General features: G+C 41.8%; 1 protein-coding gene across 8 annotated transcripts in view; it reads right to left on the bottom strand.

Annotated features, from left to right (window-relative positions):
* Positions 1-466: 466 nt before the first annotated feature.
* Positions 467-22,360, bottom strand: part of ARID3B (AT-rich interaction domain 3B) — a 120,552-nt gene continuing 98,658 nt past the window's right edge. For 7 of the 8 annotated variants that reach the window (XM_033919458.1, XM_033919463.1, XM_033919465.1 and 4 more), the window contains exons 8-9: positions 8,124-8,216; positions 467-2,915 (exon numbers count right to left, since the gene is read on the bottom strand). In XM_033919458.1, coding sequence (XP_033775349.1) covers positions 2,752-2,915; positions 8,124-8,216 — 257 coding nt within the window. In that variant the 3' untranslated portion in view covers positions 467-2,751. The remainder of the gene's footprint in view (positions 2,916-8,123; positions 8,217-22,360) is intronic. The other variant, XM_033919459.1, reaches the window with a different exon arrangement.

Genomic DNA, 22,360 nt, shown 5'->3' with positions numbered 1-22,360 from the left:
CTCCATCTTCCCTATGACCCAAAAAATTTTGATGAGCTAAATCAAAAGTCAAACAAATGATGATTTTTGCTTATGATCACGAAGGCATCATCACTACAGACAAAATTCCATGTGGAAGAAGTGTCACAGCAGTGTATTATCGTGATTTTTTGCAGAAAAAGGCACAAAACCCTACCTCAGTTGCTCTTGGCTGGGCCACTCATTCTTCATGACAACGCTCGCCCGCATATAGGGAATGTCATTGAAAAACTACACGAATATGGCTTGGAAGTGTTACCTCATGCTCCCTACAGTCCAGACATGAGACCACCAGACTTTGACCTTTTTCCAAAGTTGAAACAACCTATGCGTGGACATCATTTTGCATCTCTGTTAGAGCTTTCTTCCGCCGGTACCTGAGCCATTCGGCAATTGAACTAAAACGGTGTCTTGGATGGAATGAGCTTCCCGGACATTGGGTCTCGGTCATTGCAAAGCAGGAAGACTACATTGAAGGATTGTAAAGAAATACTTGAAAAAATAATAAAACATGTAAATTTGAAAAAAAATAGTGTGCATTATTTATGAAATGACCCTCGTATCATCAATCAGGTTGGCAACATTGGAATAATACTCATGTAAATTCAAGGCTTGTAGAGTAGTATCACAAATGTTCCAGTAGGATTTTGTGGCTAGATAAATACAAAGATGCCAAATACTAGCCTCAATCAGCAGCTGAATATAAGCCGTCCATATATGAAAATAGAATCTTGTCAATGCACAACAGACAATGACAACTCTGACTGAAGTCTTCATGTGACTTACCACAGATGAACTGATTTCATCTCTCAGGCTTAAGCTAAAAGACAGAGCTTGAAGGTGTGCAGAATGGATGTAGAAAGACATTTTTCCTTCCATCCTTGAGAAATGTTCATATATCAGTAATGCCCAGATATTGAGCTTGTAGTACAAACAGAAGTGGTTATTTGTTTACATTGTAATGCAAAACCTCTCTATTTCCTTCTATAGACTTCATGCACATGCTTCTGAATGAAAGCAAAAACCCTTCACTGTGGCAGTACCATTGAGAATGTTTAACACATAAGCCTGTGGGGTTCCTTGGCTGAATGATTCTTCTTTGGGTATTATTCCTTGATCCCATTTGCTTTATGTTCCAATATTTTACTACTTATATGTTCATCCTTTTTTCTTCATGGTTATAAGCCCTGTTTAAAAAAACTTTCATTCCCCTAGTCTACGCTTCAAGTTTTCCATGCTGTATTCATACTCTTCATGCATCCTAGGAGTGCAAGAAGCTTTGATGAATGTAAAATTCATAACGGTGTTTAGTGGAAGGAGCTTTCAAATATTTTAAGCAACTATAGATCCTCAACAATTAAATCAAAAGTAGAAGGAATACGGGATCTTAATTATTTTACTCACCCAATGAAAAATCAATGCAAGGGAATTCAGTTTGGAACCCTTCGCAGTAAGGGCTAGTTAAATAGTGGCTTCCATGCTTTCAGATTTTCTTCACTTTAGCAGCAGTAGAAGAGGCCTTTGGGACCACTGAACAGATCACAAAATGAGTCTTTCTGAATTTTGATACAGTTAGAATGCTTGTGATATTCATGAGGGTGGTTTTTGACCTGGGAAATAATGTCTTCCCTCCACCTGCAAGGGATGAAGTCTCAAGACAGCCCTGGTGACTACTGGATCAAGAATTTAGTGTCGCTGAGTCAACCAGGCTCCTGCCCAGAGACAAACTGTGAAGGGCACGGAACACACAACAAGGTGCAGTTGCTCAAACTACTGCAGCCAATCATAAGCATTGTCACCACAAAAAAAAGAAAGAAAAGAAAAGTGAATCTCAGTAAAGACTAACCTGTGAAGGGCCCCAATTCTAAAATATCTGGCATAAAACACAATTCCAAAATAACAATATTTTCATTGAAAAACAATAAAATCTCTGAAATGCCCTGAGGCTACTGGATTGTCAATACTCTACTTACTGGTGAGATAAGACACCCACTGGGTTACCATTTACAGCCCTTTATCCCCCCTCCCCCCCCCCCATTTGCAATGCATCAGTCATATCTTCTAGGCATCCAGGCCTTAAAGACTACACGATCCCTGATTGAATGCAGCTACCATGTGTGTCAGGACATAGCAACAGCGGCTATCAAACAAACCTTTCCCAAAGACAGCTCATAGTTCCATGGGGTTTAGCTGCCTACATTGGCTGGCTAGCCCTGGATCATTCTTATGCACCTGGCAATCCTGTGATGTCAAGGGCTCCCCCACCCTCAAGCAGACTCAACCTCCTGCTAATAAAAAATAAAAAAAGAATACAAACAGTCTAAACTGTAGCAGACAGGAATGCTTTCCAGGGTCCCTAAGAATCAAGTTGACCTCCCCCCCAAAAAAAGGATTGAGGTAAATGAAAAGCCCCCAGTGTACAATTAAGGAGCAGGAGGGTGCTTGTTTAACAACTCTGATTCTCTACATTGTCTACAGTGCCTTTGTTTTTAAAATTAAAAGATTTGCTTTTTTGCACGAATACTGTCAGAGGACCAGTCAATGCAAAATGCCTCTGTGGATTTAACTGGGGCCCAGATGTTAAATGTCACTGAAGGGCCCCTAAAAAAGTTCCAAAAAGTGGTCTTGGATAATTGTCTAAGCAAGTTCCTGAAGATGAGGTAATGTGTGTACCGCCTACTGGGCTCTCCTTCTGTTATGTCCCAGAAGAAGCAGCTTCCTGACATCTGCTCATTAGAGAGACCAGCTAGTGGAGGGCTCAGCATTGACTGTACCCTTCGAAGAGGTAGAACTCTGAGAGCAATGTGAGCCGCTGCTACTGCTGCTGCTGCTGCTACTACTTTGGCTGCCAGATGCTCCGATTAGTTGGACCACAGGTTTCTGAGCAAAGAGCACACCTGAAAAGCAAGCAAAGGACTGTATTACAAGAAAAGAAGAAAACAACTTATTTATGAAAGTGTTTTAGTGAAAATAAAGCTTATGGTGTCAAGTAGCCAGTGATAGAAATTTAAGTCTTTTTTATTTGGTACTTCAATGAAATATAAAAGTCAAATTTCAGTGTCCAATAATAAATTATTATTAATATTAACAGGAGTTGCCATTCAGCACATAACTAGGAACTGGAAAGATTATACAAGTCTGAATTTTACGTTTTGGTGGAATACAGTGTGTTATATATATTGAATGGAGAAAGCTCTTGCATTACAGAATGGGAATTATAATAATTTTAAAAAGATATGGGGGCCATTAATGACATATTTAAATGATTAGACACCTTTACAAGAAGGAATGAATATATAATGAAAAAAGATATCATATGGTAATGATTGAATTATGGAATTGGGAGGGGATGGGGGTGGGATATTCTATAAATTTGTAAGATTTATGGTTAAGAATGTACAAGTGATTTTGTATATTATATTGTATAAAATTGTATACTTGTTGATTGATGTAAAAATGAATAAAGAAGTTTAAAAAAAAAAAGAAATTTAAGTTTTTTACCGATTCAGAGATAAGGGCAGCAGGGCTAGCAGAGGTGTAAGCATCCTCTATGCTACCCTAACAACATGACAAGTTGCTGACATAACAAGTGTTCTCCAATCTAAAAAGCAGTTCATGAGGTTCACAATTGGGGGTCAAGAAATTCTGCTCAGCGCTGAACTCTGTTCAGATCTGACTGAAAAGGTTAAAAGGCTTTTAACTAAGTTGCTGAAGCCAATTGCACCCATTAGGTCTGACACTTTAACTACGGTAAACAATTCCAAACAGGAGAGGCAGGAGGATGCATGTGATTACTGAACATCTGTTTCAAAGAATACCAACTTTAGGTAAGCAATTTTGATTTCTCTGAAGAGTATGTCATCAGTCGCACAAGTGGGATCCCTTTGCCAAAAGATATCATAATCAAAGGAGGGGTAAAAAAGCAAGGTTACTTAACCTGTAGCAAGTGTTCTCCGAAGACAGCATGTATATATTCTCACATGTGGGTGACGTCATCCACGGACACTATCACTTTAAATTTTAAGGCAATGCTCATACCGTGTGCATGTTGGTGCCTTCCTGCCCAATGTCGGCTTGCTAGAGCTGTAGTTCAGTAATAATGCTAAGAAGCCAACTATGAAGTACCAAACTGAAACGCTTCTTTTGAAGTGACCCCTATCCTGATGTGCTACAGCCCCTCCGTTTCTTCCCTCCCTTTTAAGATTTTATTTTTTCTTTGTATTTAAGCTCTTACCATTTCCCATTTTTCCTTTTTATTCTAGTAAGTCTATTTGTTTTGTCGTCCCCTCCACTTTTTACTTTTAAATTTATGTTTTATCTTAACAATATTCTGATAATTGTAAACCGTTTAGGTATGTTTTTGATAAACGGTATATCAAAGATTAAATAAACTTGGATACTTGGGAGGTAGGCGAGTTATGAGAAATATGTCTGCTGTCCTTGGAGAACATTTGCTACAGATAAGTAGGTTTGCTTTCTCTGAGGACAATCAGGCATAATATTCTCACATGTGGGACTCCCAAGCTGCCAGGATCATGAGGAGGATAATGGATATATCAATATGATCCTGGTGAAACCCAGGAGGGTTGGAGGGAAAGCTAGCACTCAAAATTTAAAAAAAAAAAAAAGACTCTGCAGAACTGCTTGCCCAAACCAACCATCTTTTCTGGAGTTTTGCTCTAAACAGTAGTGAGAGGTGAAAATATGGATAGAGGACCAAGTAGCTGCTTTACAAATGTCTCCAATAGATGCTGAGAGGAGATAAGTAAATGAAGCAGCCATGGCCCTTACATTGTATATGCAAAGGAGATACAGTCCGCCAGGCAAGTAGAGATAGTTCTTTTGGCAGCTGGAACTGTCAAGTCTGTTAGGGTCAAAATCTATAAAAAGCTGTGAGCATTTCCTATAAGGCTTTATTTAGCCAGTCCAGGAAATGTGCCAAAGCACACTTGCAGTTTAAGGTATTAAGAACTATGCCACCGTGGTGTTGTTGGAGAATACTCGCACTGCTTATCTTCCCAGAAGGGGCTTGAGAATGAGTATCCTGGAGTTCCTGATGATTGATCGACCAATGTTTCTGACGAGGAGTCCACTGCCCCTGAACGGAGCGGCCCCCCACAATGAGCACTCCAACCTGACAGGCTGGTATCTGTCATAAGAGTCATCCACTCTGAAATCTGAAGAAACCTGCCGGGGCAGAGAACTCCCCACTGAAGCCACCAGCTCAAGATGCTGTGAGCTGGCTCTGTCCAGGGGAGCGGCATCTGAAGGGGATGATGCTGCGGAGTCAACCGAGAGATGAGGGATTCCTGTAAAGGGCGCATGTGTGCTCTAACCCAGGGGACTATCTCCAAGGAGGCTGCCATTGACCCCAGAATCTTCAGATAATGCCGGGCCTTGGTAGCCGAACGGTCCAGGAGATCTCTGATCTATTGTTGAAGTTTCTATCAGTGTGCCTTGGGAAGAAACACAAGACCCTGTCAAAGAGAAGGCCCAGATACTTCAGGGACTTGGAGGGCGTTAAGCAGCTCTTCCTGAAGTTGCCAACGCCTGCAGCAGACACACCACCATACTTTCGCACTGCTGACGAGATGGAGTCCGGATCAACCAGTTGTCTAAGAAAGGATGAACCGGACCCCCTGCCAGCGGAGAAAGGCCGCCACAACTACCAGTACCTTGGTGAAAGTGCAGGGTGCCATCACGAGGCCAAAAGGCAGAGCTGCAAACTGGAAATGCTGTTGCAGAACATGGAAAACACAGAAATATGCGATGCTCCGGGTAGATTGAAATATGGAGGTAAGCCTTTGTGAGATGAAAGGATGCCAAAAACTCTCCTGGAGAAACAGCAGCTAGCACTGTGTGCACAGTTTCCATGCGGAAATGAGGAATCCGCAAGAAGCGGTTGACCGATGTAGATCTAGAATGGGTCTCCAATTCTCCGAGCTTTTCTGTGGCACAATGAAGTATAAGGAGTATCTGCCTAAGTCTGATTCATGTTCTGAAACGGGTTCCATTGCTCTGGTGTCTAAGAGACGTTGCAGAGTATCGTGGACCCTAGACTCCTTTTCCGGTCGACCAGCCCGACTCCAGGAACAAATCCTGAGGCAGGCAAAAGAGGTCTAACTTGTGCTTCTCCCAAAGGATGGCTAGCATCCACTGATCTGATGCAACACGAGCCCACTCTGGATAAAACTGAGAAGTCGGCCTCTGATATGAGGCCTGACCCCTGGCATAATCAGTGCTTGTTGGGCACAGCCGCTGCACGGGAACCTGAGGCCCGAGGACGCCTGAAATTTGAACTGTTGTGAAGAGGGCGGTAGCCCAGGCAATATCTCTGGGAGGAAGAACCTGCGGATCCCTGACTACACCTGCAGGAGGAATGAAATTACAACGATACCCTCCCGACATCAGGTGAAATTTGTTCACAGAGAGACTCTTAGGGCAGCACTCAGCAGCCTGCGCCTTGAAACCCGGGTGGGTTTCACTCCAGATGCATACAGCCTGCGCTAAAAACCCATGATAAGGTCAGCAGGCTAGCAAACTCCCAGGGGAAGGACCCTGAGTTTAGTAAGGGTGGTACATTGCAGGCTGGCTTCACAGATCCACCAGAGTTTTTCTGTGAAGCAGCAGTCTAGACTGTATCCTTTTCTCAGACGGGGACCACCGAGAAGGGGGTCTCAAAGCACTGAAACCACTGAGAAACGAACTTTAAGCAAAAAAATAGACAACAACCAAGAAAAAGAAGCAGAGCAATGGCAAAAGACTTCTGCATGGATTGCTTGCAGAAATTGTAACTGGGCATTTTCTGAAATAGGAAGGGAGGGCTTGGGGGGCTTATTTTATTTATTTATATTTGTCATACATATTAAATGATTTACATATTTTCTAAAACATAAAAATATGAATATAAATATGATATATTGTACTTAAAGTATTCATGAAGGAAAATCAAGTGTGTGTTTAAAAGATTATATGTATTTTTCTGATACACTTGTTGTAATATGAAAAAATGAATAAAGAAACTAAAAAAAAAAAAGAAATTGTAACTGGATATGTTTTCTAGCTCTCAGGCTAAGGGGGTGGAGTATGTGCTCAGAAAAGTGTATGGATTTCTGCAACTCTTGGATTGCAGGTTGGGCTTGAATACCCTAGCATATAGAATTTGGAAGGGACGTAATAGAACTCTGCTTACTATCGTACGTTTCACCGGCTGCCTGTAAATGCTCAAATTTTATTTAAACTTTCCTGTATCTTGCACCACAAACATAACACCAACTCTTCAGAACAGATAATCCACCTGTTCTCCAGCTCCTTCTTCACTTCACCAAGAATCAACAACACTCACCAGCTAATCATCCTCTCATACAAGGGAGTGATATACAAACAAATCTGGAATGACATTCCAACATCTATAAGAACAGAGTCAAACTACTGTACCTCACCTTCAGGAAAAGACTGAAAACATACTTGTTTGATAAAATTCCTTTCAACTCAGTAACTGTGCCTGCCCTCCAAACTCGGAACTGGCAACAATCCATTGCCTCTCTTGTCCTTTTTTGTATCCTCCTCATAATTGTCTCCTCCATGTAACTGTATATAACCTTCTTCTATGATATTTTAATTCCTCATCCCTTCGTCTTTTTCGCCCTCTTATGGTAAATCTGTCCTACATCTACCTACCTGATAGCTACCTGCAACTACATAACCTTCCTCCTCAATGTGATGTAATTATACTTCCCCATACCACTGCAAGGGCCTCTTAACTTGTAAATCGCCTTGAACCTGTACTGGATAAGTGTGATTCAAAAATTCTGATTAGAGTAGATTTTCTTTTTGAAAATTGAACCTACCCCCACCCCCCAAAAAAGATTTGTGTCTTTTTTGTCTGTGTAAAACAACTGATAAAACAGATTTATCTGCATTACTGCCTCCCCTGACCTAACTTCACTTCCCTCCCCCCCAAAAAAAAAAAAGAAAAAAGGATCCCCGTGCATAAGTTTACCAGAATATATAGCTTTTCAAATCTGTACAAGTCTACAAGCTTTTTCACAAGTTTCCTGCTCTTGCATGAAAGAAATGTGTCTGCAATGTTGTCTTTTCCATACCTGTGTACATTGTGCCATTGATCTCAATGGACATATTAATGCTTCCAATGTTGCCAAGCGATGCACTAACTGCTGCCTCTGATCTATCTTCTGCTGGAAGAGAGAAAATTAAAATAAAGCACAAAATAGCATTGCTTCATTATGTGACAAGAAACATATACAGATTGGTACTATTTTTCAACACACTCTTATTCCAGTCTATGCAGCACAAGCTCTCTTCAAGAGGACTGTGAAGAGCCTGAGCCTATTTATCACCTAGACACACATCAGTCTGAGTATCTCCTGCCTCTGAGATTCTGGATTAGAAGCATAACGGAATGGATGCTGTGAAAACCAGATACTTTCTCTTGAATACTCCATACTCAAGCTCAAAAAACAAGAAAATCAGACACCTCACTACCAGTGTTCCCGCTAAGCTGCGTTGGCCTGTGCTCGCGCACAAAATATTACATCGCAGCGCAAAGTTTCTCTTCACAGCGCACACACGCGTCGGTAAGGTAAGGGGACGCATTGGGGGGATTGCACTTCCCCACAATTGCCATGCTTCGGTTCCTCTTCTTCCTTCCTTCCTCCCCCCCCCCCCGCGGGACCCTGCGGCACCATCAACTCTTACTCCCTCTAATGTCGGCCCTGCAGCTCCAGACTTCCTCGCACCTTCTCCCCTCCCCCTTTGGATCGCTATTATTTTAAATGTTATAGCCGCGGAGCTGTATCCATCAGTGGAGATGTCTAACCTCGGCCTGCCCCGGAACTCTTACTGCAGCAGCCGCCCGTCTAGGCAGGAACAGGAAGTCACTGTTGCAGTAAGAGTTCCGGGGCAGGCCGAGGTTAGACATCTCCACTGATGGATACAGCTCCGCGGCTATAACATTTAAAATAATAGCGATCCAAAGGGGGAGGGGAGAAGGTGCGAGGAAGTCTGGAGCTGCAGGGCCGACATTAGAGGGAGTAAGAGTTGATGGTGCCGCAGGGTCCCGCGGGGGGGGGGGGAGGAAGGAAGGAAGAAGAGGAACCGAAGCATGGCAATTGTGGGGAAGTGCAGAGCTGCAGGGAAGAGTGTTGCGGTACCCAGCTGGAGGGAGAAGGAAGATGAGGGAGGGAATTAAAGGAGATGCCAGGGCTTGGAGCGTAGGAGGAAGGTATGCCAGTCTAAGGGAAAAGGAAGGGGGAGATGTGAGAGCATGGAGGGGGAGCGAAAGATGGAAGAAAAGGAAAGGAGAGAGATGCCAGAGAATCAGGGAAGGGGAGATACCAGACTATGAGGAGAGGTGTGGGAGAGGGAAGGCGAGGAGAGAGATGCCAGACCAATGGGGTGAAAGGAGAGATGGAAGGGGGAGGCATACAGTTTCTGGAAGGGGCATAGAAGGAGAGAAGATGCCATATAGGGGAAGAGAGACGGCAGACAGTGGATGGAAGGAAGAGAGTTACAAGAAGATGAGGAAAGGAGAAACCACAGAAGACAAAGGTAGAAAAAAATTTCTATTTATTTATTGCTTTAGGAGACATGTGTCACTGTTTCTGTGAAGCATTGTATGCAGAGTCCAGCTTCTTGCTGGTTCAATTTAACCTTTGTCTATGTATTTTTATTTTATCCCCCCTTTTACAAAACTGTGAAGCGTTTTTAGCACCAGCCTTGGTGGTAGCAGCTCTGATGCTCAGAATTTTATGAGCATCAGAGCTGTTACCTCCGTAGCTAAAATCCACACTACAGTTTTGTAAAAGAGGGAGGGGTTAGTTTGTGATTACATATTCCTTACTAGGCGAAGGTGTTTTCTGTGTTCTGTGTGTTCGAAAGACATGGTTTTCTGTTAGGATTGACGGTGTAGGATTGATCTGTGCTGGTCTGGCTTGTTTAGTTTTACAATGGGTGTATTGATGTACTGCTCACTGCAATATGTAAGATGCTGCCTTTTCCTAGGTACTCATGTGTGACGTGTGGTTTGTTACTAAAAATCATGTTTTTCTTACAGATGGGGGGGGGGTGCCAAAAAATGATGGGCCCCGGATGTTACATATGCTAGGTACGCCACTGTATGTAAAGATACCAGAAAGCTGGCGTAGCAAAAACTTCTAAGTTTTGAGTATTTAACCCTCCCACAATCTCACGGGCACTCGTTTCAAGTTTATTGAGATTTTGATTTAAACGCAATATCAAATATTTTCAATGCGTATAACAAAAATAAATTTGGGGAAATAAATAAAACCATTTGAACCAGTGTTCCCGCTAAGCTGCGCTGGCGTGCGCTGGCGCACAAAATATTACATCGCAGCGCACACGTTTCTCGTCACAGCGCACGATCGGAAGAGGCGTACGGCAGATGGCAGGGCGGCGAGAGGAGAATCGGGCGAGTTGGCTCATAACTTGCTGGCGCCCGATATTTTTGGCTCACGGTGAAAAAAGTTTGCTCACAACACCCGCCCGCTTAGAGGGAACACTGCTCACTACACAGACAAAGGCACTTCTCTGAGAAAACGATTAGACCGATTCAGGAAAATGTACTTTATTAATTATTTTGCAACAGAATGATATATAAAGCAAAATAGCTTATTGGTAACATGTGTTAAACCAAAGACAGCAAAAGAAGTGGGTCATTAGACTGTGCTTAATGCAGAACTGACATCAGTTCCAGAGCTTTCTGGATAAATGCATGGGAACTCCAAAACAGCTATGGACCCTGTGCTCCTCTCCATTTTGTTAGCAAAGCTTTGACTGGTTGATTGGGAGGAAACTATTAAAAAAAAAAAAAAGAAGTGGAAGGGATAACTTCCATGTTTGTAACTGGCCACAGACCATACTATATACTGGTCCTCTCTGAACTTGTCATGATGGGGGGTACTTATAGACTATCAAAATGATGTTGGCCCCTAAGGTCAATGTCATTTTAAGTTATGCTGTCTTCATCTGCACACTCACTATTTTATTTAAAAAAAAAATAAATTTAAGACTATTTTATAGTGTTTTCTCTGAAGCAAGAAGTCTTCAAAAATGCTTTATAGAAATTAATCGAAAGGTAGGGCTGAAAGCTTTTATTTTAAGGCAATCATCCATCCCACTATGTTCTTGGATGGCTGGATTTTGAAAGCAGTGCAGCAGCGCCTGCTCCGCTCAAGGGTTTGAGTGGGAAACCCATGGCATAAATTCTTGAATTCCTAGGGATCATCAAATGCTTAGACTACATGGACATAGAATTTGGTATTCAACTTCTTATAAAAAGAAATATGATATGTAACATGTTACACATCCTCTTATTTATCCTAAGAGATCAACAGACACAGTCATCAACCCTTAGAGGAAATCCAGATATTTAAAGAGAGTCTGACGAGGCAACTCAAAAAATTATGATCTTAGCTATTCTCTATATAAAAAAGGGAGGGGAGGTAGGACAGATCTTCAGAGGGAGATCCATTCCTGCTAAAGCAAAAGTGGATCCATGAAGATAGATTAATTTATTTTTAGAACAGAACTCTTTAACATATAAGCAGGGACAAAGGATTATTCTTATTCTCTTTGAGCAAGGATGTACTAAACAGAATTATCAGAATGACAGCCTTAGTGCCGAAGATATATAAGGCCTAAAAGCCATCTTCTGGAGAATCAAGGCTATCTGATACTTTGAGGGAGGAAAAGCATCCTTACCTTCAACCTTTATTCTGTTAAAATAGGCTCTGGGCACTGACTCTACATCAGCATCAACATGCTTGGCTCTAAGGGGATACTCTAAAGTTTGAATTTTAGCATGCTGAAGAAGCAAGGTGCATTTCTTGTGTGCTCAGCTTTAGGCCTTTATTTATGATGTGTACAGGCCTTCCTTGAGTTTAAAGTTTATATTGTTTGAAAGTGTATGTGAGAAGTCTTATGTTTTTACCTACTCCTCTGCCTGACTGCAAAACAAAATGAATTCAGGAAAAAGAGATTAGGTTCTTATCTTACCCTTGATATTTTTTTCCCAGTAGATAGGAATGGTATGCTGAACCATAGGGTTATCCATCTGTGCTCATAAGCATACGTCAATCACAGCTTTTCAACTCCTCCTCCTTCTCCAGTCTCTGCTGTTCCCTTCAGTTTGTACCAAAGCTGGCAACAGCCCGACAGGGGAAGGAGGGATTTGGAGAATTCCCCAAAACAAGGTGTCTGATATGCTCAGATGAAATTGTTATCAATGAAGAAACATTAATGTAGTTAAAACATTAATCAGCCTCTGAAAAGAACAATGAAGCCAAGAAAAATAAGCAGCCTGAACATTTATGGAGCTCAAACATTCCTCCCTTATAATAATTCGATATACAGTCTCTTCCTAATCCAAAAGTCTGACTGACAGTGAAATCTTAGCTATGGTGCTAACTATTAAGTTTGAGTCAGAAAGCAGGCACTATCTACTGGAAAATATATTATTAAGGTAAGAACCTAATCGCTTTTTTCAGTGCAATAAGGATAGCATGCTGAACCATAGGGATATACCTAAGCAGTCCCCAAATTCTAGGGTGGGATAGATGAGCCTGCTTATAGTACTAAGGACCTGAAAGAGGCATCCTCCTGTGCTATGTTCACCCTGTAGAATTTGGTGAAGGTATAAAGGGAGGACCAGGTTGCTGATCTACAAATTTCCTCAGATAGAATTGCCTGAGCTTCCGCCCAAGAGGCCACTCCCTTTATCAAATATGCCTTCAACGAGACAGGAGATTGTTTGTTGCAATCCATGTATGCAGAGAATAGCACTATGAATCCATCTAGAGAAAGTGGCCTTGGAAGCAGGTCTGCCTCATCTTGCCTTAATGGTTAACTTGACAAGATGATCCGAGAGATAAAACTCATTGGTCACCTCCAGGTAATGTAATGCAAGAGAACTCTCTGGATGTCCAAAAACTTTAAGACCTTGTCTTTTTTCTTGGTCCCTGTGGGATAAAATGCTGGCAGTCTAACCTCTTGGTTGACATGAAACACTGAGACAACTTTCAGTATGAAGGAGGGAACTGTAAGCAAGTTCACTCCCACTTTCATAATCCTGAGGAACGGCTCTCCGCAGGACAGTGCCTGCAATTCTGAGACTCTTCTGACATGTAATTGCAACCAAGAAGACTGCTTTGACCGATAGATCCATAAGGGAAGGTTTCTGTTAGGGCTCATATTACCAAAGCTTTCCAGATCTTCTAGTGCAATTGGCTCCTGCAAGAATAAGTCTGGATGCACCTGAAGTCTGAAACTTTGCCCCGTCTGCAGGCAAATGAGATCCATGTACCATGGGTGCCTGGGCCAATCTGGTGCTACTAGAATTACCATTCCCAGGTGATTTGCTATTCAGAAAATCACCCAGCCTATCATGGGCCAGGGTAGGAACACATACAATAGCCTGATATCTGGCCATGGTTGAACAAGGGTGGCTAGCTCTCCACTTCTGGGTTCGCATCTTTGGCTGGAGTGTGTTGCCTTTTTGTTCTTTGAAGTGCCATGAGGTTGAACATCAGATGACACCATTGTCTCACAATGGCCTGGACCACTTTCAGGGACAACAACCACTCTCCTGGGTCTAATGTCTGTCTACTGAGATAATCCATTTGAATATTGTCCACCCCAGCCACATGCGGCACAGAGATTGCCTGCAGATGAATTTCTGCCCAACAAAACAATGCTTTTGCCTCCTTCCAGATCAGAGTGCTCCTGGTACCTCCCTGCCTGTTGATATAAGCAACTGAAGTAGAATTATTGGAAAAGACTGTTTGTTTTGACCTCCAGCAAAGACTGTAGTCATTGCAGCATCAAACGGCTCACAGTCCCAGCCTGTTGATAGACCATGTCTACCGAGATGGAATCCATTGTCCTTGAACAGGGTGACAGTTGAAAAGAGCCCTCTTCCCCAGTCGAACAAGCTAGCGTCAACTGTTAGGATGACCCAGGAATCGATCCGGAGCGGGATTCCCTTCGCTAGAGACTGTAGGCAGAGCCACCAGCTCATGCTGCTTCGGGTTGCTGCTGTCCAAGGGAGTGAAACTTGCAGGGAGTCTCTCTGAAGCAACCAAGACAACACATCCTGGAGGGGATGTATATGTGCCTTCACCCAGGGTACCACCTCTATCAAGGCCACCATCAACCCAAGAACTTGAAGGTAATGCCACGCTGAAACCATAGAACCACAGAAAATGATGGCAGAAAAGGACCAAAGCCCATCAAGTCTGCCCACTCCATTGACCCACCCCTCTGACTTTACCCCCTTAGAGATCCCACATGTAAATCCCATTTATTCTTAAAATCTGGCATGCTGCTAGCCTCAATCACCTGCAGTGGAAGTTTATTCCAACGATCAACCACCCTTTCGGTGAAGAAATATTTTCTGGAGTCGCCATGAAATTTCCCTCCCTTGATTTTCGGCGGATGCCCTCTTGTGGTCGAGGGTCCTTTAAGAAAGAAGATATCTTCCACCTCGATACACCCCGTGATATATTTAAACGCCTCAATCATGTCTCCTCTCTCTCTTCGTTCCTCAAGTGAGTACAGCTGCAATTTATTTAGCTTTTCTTCATACGGGAGATCCTTGAGCCCCGAGACCATCCTGGTGGCCATTCGTTGAACCGACACAATTCTCAGCACATCTTTCTGGTAATGTGGTCTCCAGAATTGTACACAATATTCCAGATGAGGTCTCACCATGGATCTGTACAATGGCATTATGACTTCAGGCTTCCTACTGACAAAACCTCTATGAATGCAACCCATTATTTGTCTTGCTTTGGATGAAACCTTTTCCACTTGATAGGCAGTTTTCATGTCATCGCTAATGATCACTCCTAAATCACGTTCTGCCTTAGTCCTAGCTAAGGTCTCACCGTATAGTGTGTAAGTTCTACACGGATTTCTGCTACCCAAGTGCATGACTTTACATTTTTTAGCATTGAAGCTTAGCTGCCAAGTCGATGACCAGTGCTCCAACAGAAGTAGGTCCCGTGTCATACTATCTGGCAAAGTGTTTTTACCTACTATGTTACACAGTTTGGCGTCATCGGTGAACAATGATATTCTACCCATAAGCCCTTAGGTTAGGTCTCCTACGAATATGTTGAAGAGGATCGGGCCCAAGACCGAGCCCTGCGGAACTCCACTGGTCACCTCCGACATTTTGGAGGGAGTACCGTTTACCACCACACTCTGAAGTCTACCGCTTAGCCAATCCTTAATCCATGCAGTTAGTGTTTCCCCTAATCCCATCGATTTCAGCTTGTTCATTAACCTGCGGTGTTGCTTCGTGTAGGGTAGATTTCAGAGTTGACCACATAGCGTCCACATTATCGGTTTCAGCTTGGTTTTGTAGCGCCTGACTTCATTGAGAAGTATTCTCAAGGTTTTGACCATTTCCAACTGTATTCTCTTGTCTATTGAGAAAAACCTTGTCCTTCAAGCATGTTCTCGTGCCACCATTAACTTTCTCCTTTCTGTCCTAAGCCTAGATAGAGAAGCAGAGTAGCAGGAAAGAAAAGACAACCAGAAAGGAAATGAGGGCTGCCAAAGAGGCTACCACTGTCCCCTGGGCCTTGCACTGAATAAACACTGCCATATGGCATACCCTAAGAAGGGGGTTACACTTAATGATGGTTACTCTTCTGTTTGATTTAGGGAGAAGCAGCCTGAAGCCAGTGGCTTGCTCTTCTGGTATGATAAGAACAGATGTGGCAAAATTAAAGACAAAAATCTTATGATTTAGAGGAGTGGCAAAATTTAAAATAAAATTTCATGGCCTAGGATTAGGGAAGACAAAAAAATTCCTTGTGACAAAGAAAAGAAAGATTGACAATTGCAGTAAAACTTTACCTTTTTTTTTTTTTTTAAAAGAATGGAGTTGCTGATGCTAACATATCTAACATCTCCAGTGAAGGAAAATGCGCTGAAGGGATCAGTAGGGGTTTGGCTGCTTGGGAACACTCACACATAAGAACTTAAGAATTGCCATAAAGGGACAGACAGATCTATCAAGCCCAGAATCCTGTTTCCAACAGTGGCCAACCCAGGTCCCAACCAAGTACCTAGCTAGGTCCAAGTAGCAGAACAGATTTTATACTGCTTATCCTAGGAATAAGCAGTGGATTTCCACAAGCCATCTCAATAATGGCCTATGGATCTCTCTTTTAGGAAATTATCCAGACTTTTTTAAACCCTGCTAACTGATCTCACCACATTATCTGGCAACGAATTCCAGAGTTTAAATATTTTCTCTGGTTTGTTTTAAATCTACTACCTAGTTGCTTCATCGCATGCCCCTTAGTCCTAGTATTTTTGGAAAGAGTAAACAAGCGAGTCACCCTTTCCAGTCCACTCAGTATTTTATAGACCTCTATCATATCACCCCTGAGCTGTCTCTTCTCCAAGCTGAAGAGCCCTAGACACTTTAGCCTTTCCTCATAAAAAAGTCCTTTTATCATTTTTGTCTCCCTTTTCTGTACCTTTTCTATTCCGCTATATCTTTTTTGAGATACGGCAATCAGAATTAACCACAGTATTTGAGGTGTGGCTGTACCAAAGAGCGATACAAGGATAATATAACATTTGAATTTGTACAGTAATGGTCTTTATGATTTTCCTGAAAGCCCTGGAATAAGTCTTCAGATCTAAAACTGGTAAATTCTGGCACAATTTTAGTCCTTATTTCTGACACATATTAGGTGACTTTGCACAAGCCACTCAACCTACTTATACTCATCTCTAGCCAGACTTCCAGACTTCAGTTTAACGAACAATGACCATCAAGATGTTTGCTGCACTACCTGCATTTGCCAGAAGAGGACACTATAATCCTATAGCTTATAAATTTAGGTTGGGAAACACATGAAACCAGTCAACACAACTAAGGCTAATCTGTGGGAAAACAAAATCTTAATAATCTTAATTTAAAAATGAAGTTAAAAAAATCTAGGCTAGAAGTGACAAAAAAATAGAACTTTTATACAGTTAAATGCTTAACAGTAAGAAAATGACTGGTCTAATAGAAACGTGAAAGTAGTGTTCATCTCACTCCTTATTTGTGCAAGCTATGAACTGATTTGGATTTTATTAATTTCATATATTGCAGTTTACAATTATTAATAAAATCACTACCACTTATATAGTACATATGTTAGCTTCTGCTTCATAAATAGTAAAAGAAGTAAGGTATAATATTTTGTTGAGCAGAATTGAAGTCACTTCCTTTTTAGTAAAAGGAGAATATTTTTTATTTCCTTAAATTGCTGTGAGCTTAGTATTTATATAAGGTGCTAGATTTAAATAACTTAAAATCAAAGTTTTCCATGTGGTGACACAACATATATGTTCTGCCAATGCAAGTTCTTCTACCCTACCTCTGCTGCTTCTTGCAGATCATCCCTCAGTGTAAGACAGTAAGAGTTATCCTGGGCATCAATTTCTATTAATTCCTGAAACACTGTGGCCACTATCAGCTGTACAAACAGCAGCGAGATGGGGCAGAAAGTGTTACGATGCAGTCATTCCTACCTAGACTAAGCATATCTCTAACAATAATAGGATTTGTAATGCACATATGAATACTGTTCTTTAGCACAATGTCTCTATATTTATACACCAAAATTCCTCAAAATATATCTGGGATTCTGCCTGGTACTTGGACCTGGATTGGCTACTGCTGGAAGTAGTATACAGGGCTAGATGGATATCGGTCTGCCCCAGTATGGTTATTCTTTTGTTTACTGATACCAAATAGAAATCTACTGAGATTACTGATATATTAGTTAACACTGTAACATTAGATTACATTGTTCTTTACACAGTTTATATGAGGGCCCCCCCCCAGCCACTAGGGTTTTCAGGTTATCCACAATGAATATTCATGAGATAGATTTGCATTCAATGAGACAATGCATGCAAATATCTCTCATGAATATTCAGTCTGGATATCCTAAAAACAGAACTGATCGGGGATCTACCAAGAGAGATTTAAAAGGCAGGTTTTTACAGAAATGCTCACTCCTCATTTTTATGCAGTAAAAACAGTGCATTCAGATCAATCTTATGAATATTCATTGTAGACATCCAGAAAACCCAACTGGCTGGGGGTTTAAGAACCACTGGCCTGGACAGACAGTGCTTCCTTTGGGATACAAGGTCATTCTTGATGAAGAGGAAGCCATTCGTTATATAGAATGAAGGCCTCCAAAAGTCTTAGATGCTCCCATGACTGTATCTCTGAAATAAAATATATAAACTAGAAAAAAACAACCATGGAGTTATATACTGCTGAGATTTCTTGGCATTATATTATCACAATCTTTTATTTATTTAGAGAGTCTAAATAGTACTATAAAGGGGTGAAAAAAGCCTCAGAATACGGAACAATTAACCCAACTGGGTTTCAAGCGTGATCAATTCACTTGCTCCCATTCGCTCGAAGAGGAGGCTGCGGGCAGCTCAAAAGAATCATTCCAGCGCCAGCAACCTCTTTGTAGTTTTCGTGGTGAGGGGGGCTTCTGAACCAGATGGAAGAACATTTGGTGGGACCGGGGGGAGAGGGGGAGGGGAGAAGAAGCTGAATGGGAGGAACAGAGAGAAGAGGAACGGGGGTATGTGGATGAAGAAGCAAGGAAGGAGATGGTGGTACATGGACGGAGGGAAGGGGAAGAGATGGTGCACATGGACGTGGGAAGAGATGGTGCACATGGAAGGAAATGGAAGAGGAGAGAAGAGATGGTGCAAATGGATGGAAGGAAGTGGAAGAGAGAGAAGAGATGGTGATATGGACAGAGGGAAGGGGAACAGTTGGAAAGATAGATTTGAGATGGAGGCAGAAAAATGGAAGCCTGAATATAAAAATCAGTGCCAAAGAAGGATGCAGTACAAAAAATGAAGGAGAGGAAAGAAAAAGCAAATGCATAAGGAGGCCTTGGAAACAGAGTTAAGAGCACAGAAAAATAAAATCACCAGATAACAAATGTAGAAAAAAATGTTTTTATTTTCAATTTAGTGATTGAAATATATAAATTTTGAAAATTTACATCAGTTGTTTTTATATTTTGGACTGTTCAGGAAGAAATGCATTTCTTTCTATTTCTCTTGTGGTGTACTGTGTGCAGAGTCTAGCATATTAAGGTTTCGTTTATGTACGATAGTACTTTTAGTTTGTGGGTTTGTATTTGAAAAGGGTTTTGTTTTTGTTTTCTGCACATGTGACTGAGGCCAGGTGTTCTGGTGGGGATAGAAGTCCAGAAACTTGATTACTTATGGCATGATCCCTAACAAACGACACTCACATACCCAAATTTCTAACCTCGGTTTATATTCAAGTCAATCTTTTTTTGCAGAAAAAAGGTTACCTTGGTTTATATTAGAGTATATACAGTAATGAAAATGTGGCAGCCTTGCACATTTGATAATGGCTAAAGTCAGATATCTGTTCTTTTTATTTAGATACCAAGAGAACACAGTATTAGATGAACTCTGCATACGACTGCAAGAAAAAGTTGTTTAATGGCACACCTTCTAGCCACATGGCTATCTAATGTTAGCTATCCCACACAACTACATTTGAAGAACCATCACCCCCTTATCCCATACAAATGCCAACTCCATGTCTGAACCTGCAACTGGAATTTTTTTTTTTTTTTTTTTTTAAGTTATACATTCTCTCATTAAATAGACCTGAAGGTCTGAAGAATGAGAAACCAGCTGTTACAGGGCTATTTGAGAGGACTGCAATCAATCATTCTTGAGATTCCAGCAATAAGTGTTGTTTATAACTTCAGTTTAATTATAATATGGTCCTGAGGCAGAGCATGCTGGGACCCCGAGCTTTATGATCAACACTGGAAATAGCTTTCATTCCAACAGTAAGTGACCTTTAAGAACTTAAGGTTTCACCTAATCATAACTTCAATTTGTCTCCAAGGTAACCAATACCTCCCAACATTCAAAGAGATCTTGCTAACACAAAGCATATAGAAAGAAAGCCCTTCTTGGCTTTTAGATCAGTGTTTCCTAATTGGTGTGCTTTCAAATCTGATCAGGTGTGGCACAGAAAAAAGTGACCATTGCCTAATGCTCAGGTCCAGACCACAAAATGGATCCTGTTCTTAGCATCTTGCAGCATCAAAAAACCACTAGCAATGGTTCTTAGGTATGTAGGAGCTCCTTTCTGTCTGAGAACATATGCAGGTTATTCAAGCCTCTCCTTTTCCAAGATACAGCAGGAGAACTGGAATGTGGGAAATTATAGGTGGCATCTATGTGTGAAGTACACTCATTGCACACAGTACCTTCCTCCTCTTTCCTTCTATCCAAACTTCCTCTTTTAAGCCCCTTCAAACCTCTGGTGGGGCCTTCAGTGATTCCCTATCATGGCTGTTTTTTAAATACTTTTCTTAATTTTTAATTTCAACTCCTGAGTTTTACATTAGATTTGTACCTAATAGATTTCTCTGTTTCATTTATTTACATTTGGATGCATGAATTATTTGAAATGTTATTTTGTACAAGTTTGTATTTTATGTTTACTGATTGCATTTTTAATTATAATGTAAACCAGGGGTGCCCAAAAGGTCGATCACGATCGACCAGTAGATCGCGAAGGCAATACGAGTCAATCATGGAGCGACCAGTAGATCGCGAAGGCAATGCGAGTTGATCGTGGAGCTCATCCCGGGCTCTGTGACTCGCACTGCTTTCACGCTCTACCTGCTTTCCGACGCCATAAAGAGGACGCAGAAGCGCCGGGCTAACCAGCCTTCCCCATCCGACATCAATTCTGACAACAGAGAGGAAGTTCCAGGCCAGCCAATTGCTGCCTGGCTGGCCCGGAACTTCCTCTCCGATGTTAGAATTGATGTCGGGTAGGGAAGGCTGGTTGGCTCGGTGCTTCTGTGTCCTCTTTATGACGTCGGAAAGCACGGAGAGCTCAGAACTCGGCAGTGGCGGCTTGGTGGCCTGTTCCACGATTGCGGCAGCGGTGGCTTGGGGGAGGGCAGGGAGAAAAAGACAAAGAAAGAAAGGGGGGACAGAAAGGGGGCATGGAGAGAGAAAGACAGGCAGACAGAAAGAAAGGGGGCATAGAGAAAGACAGACAGAAAAAAAGAAAGGGGGCATGGAGAGAGAAAGAAAGGGGGCATGGAGAGAGAAAGACAGACAGAAAGAAAGGGTGGCGGGGAGACAGAAAGAAAGAAAGGGGAGGCATGGAGACAGAAAGATAGACATAAATAAAGAAGGGGCAGGGACAAAGAAAGGGGAGGGGGCAGGGAGAGAGGAATAAAAAGTTGGGGGAGGGAATGAGGTCTGGAGGAGAGGAAGCATACAGGCTGAAAGAAGGGAAAAAATATTGGATGCACAGTCAGAAGAAGAAAGTGCAACCAGACTCATGCAACCAGAGACTCATGAAATCACCAGACAACAAAGGTAAGAAAAATGATTTTATTTCAATTTAATGATCAAAACGTGCCTGTTTTGAGAATTTATATCTGCTGTCTATATTTTGCACTGTGGCCCCCTTTTACTAAACCGCAATAGCGTTTTATAGTGCAGGGAGACTATGAGCATCGAGAGCAGTGCAGGGCATTCAGCGCAGCTCCCTGTGCTAAAAACCACTATCGCGGTTTAGTAAAAAGGGAGGGGGTATATTTATTTTTGTATAGTTGTTACTGAGGTGACATTGCATAATCTACCTTGACCTCTTAGAAAAAACCCCGGTATATAAATGATAATTAACATTTTCTCTGCATAGTGTGCTTTGTGTTTTTTTTAAATTTCATTGTTGGTAGATCATTTTGACTTGGTCATTTTAAAAGTAGCTCGCAAGCCCAAAAAGTGTGGGCACCCCTGGTGTAAACCATTCTGAGATGGACCATATGCACTAACAAACCTGTGGTTCATCCCTAATTTTTGTGGACATTTTCCTTGATTTTGGATTTTTCTAATCTAATCTACGATTTGTGAGTCGCTCTATGCCTAAATAGGTTCAAGGTGACGTGTGATGTCCTTTTGATTTTTGTGTGTAAATCATTTTGAGCCACTGGTTACATACAGTATATAAGACCTGATATGTTATGTTAAGCCATTTGAGTCCTTCTCTGTGCTGCCTAGTCAGAAGAAGCTGGCGTGATACATAGGATTTTTCTTTTTTTTCAGCTGATGAAAACTGTAATGATAAGTATGAATGCCAGGTGTATCACTAAACTAAACTAAACTAAGCCTTAGGTTTATATACCGCATCTTCTCCACTGAAGTTTACAGAGTTTAAAAAATATGGGAAGAGAGA

This window comes from Geotrypetes seraphini, chromosome 14, assembly GCF_902459505.1.
Source record: "Geotrypetes seraphini chromosome 14, aGeoSer1.1, whole genome shotgun sequence".
NCBI classification, from domain to species: Eukaryota; Metazoa; Chordata; class Amphibia; order Gymnophiona; family Dermophiidae; genus Geotrypetes; species Geotrypetes seraphini.
This window is presented reverse-complemented; position numbering and strand designations above follow the sequence as displayed.